The 7,939-nt window shown below is 37.9% G+C and overlaps 1 protein-coding gene across 1 annotated transcript; it reads left to right on the top strand.

The window, feature by feature from the left end:
- Positions 1 to 3,611: 3,611 nt before the first annotated feature.
- Positions 3,612 to 7,727, top strand: LOC139980811 (S-crystallin SL11-like). The gene is made up of 5 exons (XM_071992755.1): positions 3,612 to 3,837; positions 4,258 to 4,350; positions 5,609 to 5,721; positions 6,218 to 6,328; positions 6,942 to 7,727. The coding sequence occupies exons 1-5, from the start codon at positions 3,705 to 3,707 to the stop codon at positions 7,122 to 7,124; spliced, it is 633 nt and encodes a 210-aa protein (XP_071848856.1). The 5' UTR covers positions 3,612 to 3,704; the 3' UTR covers positions 7,125 to 7,727.
- The last annotated feature ends 212 nt before the right edge of the window (positions 7,728 to 7,939 follow it).

Raw genomic sequence — 7,939 nt, forward strand, 5'->3', positions numbered from 1 at the left:
ACAACATGTGAACCATATTGTTTTTTAGTTATCTTGTTATCAATTCTTGCGCAAGGCAATGATTTTGCAAGTCATCGCGTCGCAACGACAACTGACGCCACTGTCCATTTGATTGAGTAACAACCATTACGACACAGTCACACCCGGCCAGGATAAACAAATAAATAAATCTATTTAGAATATTTTACTACAATAAATAAAGCAATAAATTAAAGTCCCAGCTCCGCAATTATTTGAGAAAAAAGGTTACGGTAGATTCGAGTTTCACTGACTCCGTCGAAAATCACCTAGACATGATGCTCCCATAAATCCTCTATAATCCTCTTAAACGAATCATATCATAATCTGGTGTATTCATTATCAGGACACCCTTCATCCTGCGCAAGAACGACAAAAATTCATGTTTTTGGCAACAATTAAAATCAGAAATCCACTAGGCTTAGCGACTCCTTTCCACTCTTTTTACCGAATTTCAGAACACCTAATGTAAATAGCATGTTCACCTCTATTCAGTTCTTAAACCTTTCACATTTAAGGTTTATTCTTGGTTGCAGAATTCGACCTCTGGTGACCTCAAATTACCTTTGACAAGCATTTTGTTGTACTGTGTATGATGTACTCACATACCAATCATATGCATGAAGTTCACTGCATGTGAACCGTTCTGTTTTTTAGTTATCTTGTTATCAATTCTTGCGCAAGGCATTGATTTTGCAAGTCATCTTGTGACTTCTTGTCGACGAAATTGATAATAATAACTAATAACAATTATTAATAACAATAACAATTAATAATAACAAATAATAATAATAATAATAATAATAATAATAATAATAATATTAATAATAATAATAATAATAATAATAATAATAATAATAATAATAATAATAATAATAATAATAATAATACTAATAATAATAATAATAATAATAATAATAATAATAATAATAATAATAATAATAATAATAATAATAATAATAATAATAATAATAATTATAATAATAATGATAATAATAATAATAAATAATAATAATAATAATAATAATAACAAGAATTCATATGCACATAATTAATAAACAACATCAGTCACTGACAGGTTCATTAGTTACCCTATCTGTCTATGCAAGCAATATTGCCGATACTTCATAACAGGCTTTACACGTATATACGCACCTTAACGTATATATGAAGATAACATGGAACAAAGTACATAACAGATAAGCGGCGATGCGATGTAAAAGTAGCCACGTAAAGAAAATGAAAAATAAAAGACAATAACAATTTGTAAAAAACTTCTAGCTTATGCATTGATGTTACAAACATGGGTGCTTAATTTCTCAAGGAACGTTCGTCAGTTATTTGTTAGCAAAACCCGCCCACGCCAGTGGCGTAGGAACGTACTTTTGAGTGGGGGGCTGAAGACTGATGGCCGGCCTGGGGAGTGGTCTAAGGGGAGTGGGTGGAATTTTTTTGCATTTCCAGGTTGCCTCAGATGCAATTTGGTGCAATATAGCACACATCAACACCCACTCCATTTTGTAAATAATTTTGCATTTTCACCTGGCCTTAAATGCAATTTGGTGCTCCAAATGAGATTTTTTTCTCAATTGGAAATGAAAAAGGGGTTTTCTGACTTGCGAAGCGGGGGGGGGGGGGCGGAATGATACTTCCGCCCCACCATATTTTTCACTGGGGGGCTGGCGCCCCCAGCCCCCGGTTCCTACGCCCTTGGCCCACGCCTCCCCTTGCCACGCCGCCTACACCTCCCCTCGTCACCCCGCCAACACCTCCCCTCGTGACCTCCTCTTGTCAATGATCAACACTTGTCAGTGCATGGCTACAGCTTGTTTCGTATAGCAAGTATACCGTAGATCTCCGGCTATGTATTGGCAGTTGTTTGCACCAATGCCCCACTTTACATAGAGGCATATAAACGCGTTCACAATGCATTTGAGATACCTGATTCAGAATATTATTAACGAATATATCTTTGGGTAGTTCGCTATTTTTGATTATTTTTAAAGGAAACGGGCATGTTACGAATAATTCACATACAATGAACGTTTGTCTAAATTCCGTGTTAAACGCAGAGTGTATACTTTTAAATTTAATTACGGAATAAAGCATTTTACTGGCGACTGCTAGATGGTTGCATAACTGGCCGGCCATGATTTTGAAATTACGCCCCTTAGGATTGGAAGCCCCCCCCCCCACCTTCCTGCGTCCAAACCCCTTCCCTCCTCGCAACTGCAGTCTGTGAATATTTTTGACAGCGTCTGGTACAGTAACTCTTTAAACGGGATAAAAATTCATCAATATATGCATTATTACGTGTAAATTTGTATAGGTACTATACCAAAGTTTATATCGTATTGTCAGAATGGATTGCTTTGCACAAATAAAGCATGCACAAACACACTGCACGTACAAACAAACTACGTCAGGGGTTTCAAGTCCATCGTTAATATAATAAATGCAAGTCATCCAATGCTTTAAAGCGGTGTATGTATATTACCTGACAAATAAAACAACGGGGGGGGGGGGGGATGGGGGGAGGAGAGGTTCGATATTGATACATGACCCCATGTTACGTACATTTACTACGTAATAGGTCTTATAGCACTTAACCCCGGAGGACACAATAACCACAAACAAATTTTCATTTTCCTTCTGCAGTTTCGTTATAGGTTAACTCGTAGCCTACGTCCGTGATATATCCTCCGAATGGTACATGTAGGCCTATTTATAACAATCATACTTTCGCTAGATAGTTTGTATCCCTCAGCTCTCACTCTAACCTTGTTAACTTTGTTTGATTGTTTGTTTTTCTCTACGGACGATCGTCACCTGTCTTTTGAAAAGTATTGCTATTAGGTCGGTTAGACATACAATGTCCGATTAAAATAAGGACGATTATGACGGGCATAGTGCCATAGTTACAGATAGTCCAATAGTCATAACAACTCATCCGGCACGCAGTGAATTAACGACTGATGAAAGCGCGCTGAACGAATGTGTCAGTCAATGACTGGCGCTCATTCACTGATCACAAGCAAACATTACTTTCCCAGCGTGATTGGTTTCATTTTTGTTGAAACTGAACATGAGTCCTTGAAGCCTCTTACCCTGAATGACGGTAGTCGACAGCCATGTAGTCGGGAACCTCGGAACAGTCGACGCGGCTTGGTAAACGACTTGAAGCAAGTTAAATATTGAAAAATCATGGTCATAAGTACATGCACACTACCTGAATATTCACGTGACGTCGTTCTAATCAATTCGTGATCCGTATTGTTCAGCGCACAGCCAGTTAAATTTTGCTCCTAAATTTTGCACAGATCTGCGATCGGGCGCTCAGCCTATTCCCGTACCTGCATGGTCAATTAGCTCCACGAATACGACACAGATGAGATGACTGGAGCCTGGGCGAGGCGGGGGCTGGGGTGGGAGTTGGAGGGGAGGCTGAAGTAACGCTACTTTTATACCTAAATGCATCACTTGCGCACTTGTAATATACATCGGCAAATTTAAACCATTACACAATACTCCTTTAATATCAACAGTAGCAAAGTGCAGGCCTTTTGTGTTTAAATAGAGCAGTACGCGACCTGGGTAAGCTCACTAAATCTTTGCCACTCACCGATGAAAGATTCAAGTCACTGGTTTGAAGAATTCTCCAATCAAACCCACATAACAGTGAAACTATGCCGACCTATAAGCTAATTTACTTTGACGGTAAGGCTAGGGCCGAGGCTATCAGGTACCTGTTTCAACTTTCCGGTACAGAGTTCGAAGACTGCAGGGTTGAGTATGAGAAATGGCCTGAACTTAAACCAAGTAAGTATATCGAATTTATTATGCTTTATAAGTATTTTGTCCATTTCATCTGAGATGCATATTTGTACAAAGGCAGTGGCGTAGGAAGGTACTTTTGAGTGGGGGGGGGGGGGCTGAAGACTGATGGACGGTCTGGGGGAGGGGTCTAAGGACCCTGATGGGGAGGGTGGATGTGGTGCGGGGGGGGGGGGAGACGGATCTCAGACGATGCTTATAGTGTTATAACAGAAAGCGCCGATTGGTGAAGTGAATTGAGGGACCATTTGTCAAACTGCCACCCCACCTCCCCCCCCCCCCCCGCTATACCAACAGATCAGTTTCATAAGAGAAAAAAATCTTCGTGAAAACATGTCTCATGTTCAAGAAAATATTGGATATCTTTATCAGCGTTTGCATTCGCTAACTTATTAACCTCCACAGAAATTGGACTTGGTCAGCTCCCTGTTCTCGAAATCGATGGCACAGAATACCCTCAGAGCCATGCTGCCTACAGACACCTATCACGGAAATTCGGTAGGTGATACTTTTGATCACGTGGTTGCTATATCATATTTTCACGTTGTTTTATTTTATTTTGTTCTATACAATTCTCTTGAGAAATGTTACGAATAACTTTGCATAATTATTTGCAAAATACTGCAATATATATATATGACAAAGATTGTTCACTTCCTAATACAAAAGTGCTCAATACATAGAAGTAGAGCGGCAAGCCTACATAATATAGTATACCTGATACGGTAACTTACAGCTTGTCGTTACTCGAGTTTCACGCCTGGGCGGCGATTGTCGGGCACCTGGACGCAAACAATCAAGTGATCTTATTTATTCATATATAGCACGGCTGGGTGGTTTGTTACCATAGCTACCCATTAAAGTGCTTTATATAAAAGAATACACGCATACATGGATTTTTGTTAGGGAATCATACAACCCCTTGTCACTTTTCGTTACAGACTCACCCACTTAAATTTGTTTTCTTTTCATTGAACTACGGTGATATTTTTGGCACGACGCATTTCTGATCTTCTAAAACGTGCGGCTTTCATTCTATTAGTCAGTTAAACCGTTTGATCAAATTTATATTTATATCTATTGAGACAATATGCAAATTACGTCAGGCTTATTATATTTAATACACTGTAGGAGTGTTTTGGGCATAACATTAGGTTATATAAATATTCGTATATCAATCATATATATATATATATATATATATATATATATATATATATATATATATATATATATATATATATATATATATATATATATATATATATATATATATATATACATATACATATATATATATATATATATATATATATATATATATATATATATATAATATCAGTCAACTAATATGACTTTCTCGATGTGAAATCTCAATGTGAAATATCTGTCATATGACACCGATGACGATTATATGACGATCTATTTTGTGCTCTTATATTATCGTGGAGGCAGATCCTACGTAAAGTGTGGAGGTGGGGTGGCTACCGCCCGGGGCTCGGCGCGATTAGTTGCCACGGGAGAGTATGGAGGGGTCAGGGAAAATATGGGGATAAAAAATAGCGCAACGGTTCTTAAGATAGTTAAAGTAAGGACAAATGAGGAGTGCAAAAGGAAGGGGTATGGGAGGGGTTGGAGATGACGTAATTGTACCGGGGTTCTTCGGACGTATTTATATTAATATCACACCGCTGTTTATTGATCGTAAAGACTGAGAGATTATCAGGACGTATGTTTTGATTTTATTCCGAAACAGGGTTCTATGGCAAGGACGACCATGAACGGTTCCTAATTGACATCGTCTGTGAAACAGCCGATGATCTTTGGGCCGAAATATTCAGAATCTTTCAAGCAGAAAAGGAGAAGAAGGTATTTATCATAATAATTGTCCTTTTTCGTTCAAACAACGGTGTGATAGGGGCAGGGGGGGGGGTGGTGTAAGGGGAATTAAGAGGGTTTGTTTATAGTATATTGAGAATACTTAAGTATTTGTAAAAATTATATCCTTTATTATGCCCTCTGCATATAGCCGTTTCGAATGAAAAAAACTGTAACCAACCTATAGGCTGGGGATTAGAATAAACAATATAATCTCCAACTTACCAACTGGAATATTTAAATTTCACTGACACGGCCAACAAATACTTCCCAGTACATATGCATAAATCCAGTTGCATGAGATAGCTTTGCTGTACCACGTGACCGTATCATATATCTCCAGCGAAGGGAATGTTTTTTTTTAAATAATGGTTGCGTCCAAAGCATCCTAAATATGCCAGTTTTTACATTCTACGGGACATAGATTTACGTCGACCAGTGTTACAATTCCGCTGTTTCATGTTCGTCTTCCATTTCCCCTGTAAAGCCCGAGCTGAGGGAGACGTTTAAGACGGAGGGTGCTCTAAAGGTGACAGCCAACTTGGAGAAACTTCTGAAAAAGAACAAAAATGGCACCGGATGGTTCGTCGGTGACGGTGTAAGTATAATTCAAGGGGATGAGTTGTCCAGGCCTAATTTGCCTACGATGGATCCAATTTATATGAGAATTAAATTATGCTGTAACCATATGTCGTTTTTAAAAATGAGTTGCCCCATATATTTTACCACGAATTGTCATTCAAACTACGTCAGCCAACATTAGATGTAGCCTATTAGATGAATGAGAGGGGGAAAGGGGGGGGGCATTTAAGATTGACTACTCCCTTTCCACTTTCATTTCATTTATTCATTTCATTTATTTGTTTTTCAAAACATGCATTTAAACGTTTACAAATAACAAGTAACATGAAGTAGTAGTGGATAATACATGAAGTGAAGGAAGCGGAACAAAAAACTCTTGCGGGCTTGACGGGGTGCTTCGCTCCCTAAAAAGAAGGAGCCTGAATATAAAGAACAGGAACTTCTTCTACTGATTATTTCACTTAAAACTTAGAATAAATTATAGCAAAAAAAGCATGATCGCAATTATTTAATTTCTTCTTACCCCCTTATCTCAGGCCACGTCGACTATACTTAAAATAATCCTCATGTACAAAGTGCAAGTGACGTCACGACATAGAGATTGTACATATTCTTTTGCATGTTCACAGATCACTCTCGCCGACGTTATGGCATTCAACATGATCTACGACTTCATCCCATTCGTGTTAGAAACGAAAGAAGGAGAGTTCGATCTCAAAGACCAGGAGGTACTTAAGGCGTTTGTCGAACGTTTCAAGTCCAATGCGAAGATCTCTGATTGGCTGAAGAAGAGACCGCAGACACCATTTTAAAGTGTCACCGGCCAATCAGAGGGTTTGTTATACTTAATCCACTGAAATGTTTGATTCACTGAGACGGATTATGTTGATCATATAATTTTCATGTAGACGTCGTTATCTCTTTGGGTTCCCTACACCCAACTACAGCAAAATTAGGTACTGAACTACCGCACCCCCCTACCCCTGGGGTAGTAGTTACATATTTATTTTGTGAGAAACGGTTAAGAAAACAAACTTCCACATTTTTAGAAAAATATTTAAAGTTTTATCATGTTATTTTGTCTCCAATTCGAATCACACTGATTATATATTTATTATATATTATTAATGACATATTAGTATAAAGAATATAAGGGTATATATATATCCACTAATATACTAATATATTATTAGTATGTTATAAATATATAATAAAATCATATATATATTTATATGACCATACATTAACCTTGAACTCGTATCGAAAAATGGAAGAATTTTTTTTAACTTTGAGGAGACATGCATGTTCTTTTTTCCTTTGATCCCTTCCGGGATATGAAGGAAGGTAAAGTCAGTATGTGAATGATCATTGTGGAAAGATGTTATTGATTTGATCAATAAAAATATCATTTTCAATGCCGTTTCATTTGCTTCAATATCTTCCAGTACTCTCCATTCTCTCTGTGCCTATAGAAGGCTCGGTGAATATTTGTCAGTGACGTGCACAAGATTTCATACGTGGGGTGTCACCAACCCCCCCCCTCCCATACTGAGGTTACTAAAGAGGGGCACGGACCATTTTGGTGGGGAGGAATATAAATTTACTTGACGAATTAGTTACGGGTGTA

This window comes from Apostichopus japonicus, chromosome 15, assembly GCF_037975245.1.
Source record: "Apostichopus japonicus isolate 1M-3 chromosome 15, ASM3797524v1, whole genome shotgun sequence".
Taxonomy (NCBI): Eukaryota; Metazoa; Echinodermata; class Holothuroidea; order Aspidochirotida; family Stichopodidae; genus Apostichopus; species Apostichopus japonicus.

Bases quoted from the DNA above. Each gene is read 5' to 3' on its own strand.
- LOC139980811 (XM_071992755.1), top strand. From the start codon at position 3,705: ATGCCGACCTATAAGCTAATTTACTTTGACGGTAAGGCTAGGGCCGAG. The intron at 3,838-4,257 runs GTAAGTATATCG...TAACCTCCACAG, and splicing joins ATGGCCTGAACTTAAACCAA to AAATTGGACTTGGTCAGCTC. The intron at 5,722-6,217 runs GTATTTATCATA...TCCCCTGTAAAG, and splicing joins AAGCAGAAAAGGAGAAGAAG to CCCGAGCTGAGGGAGACGTT.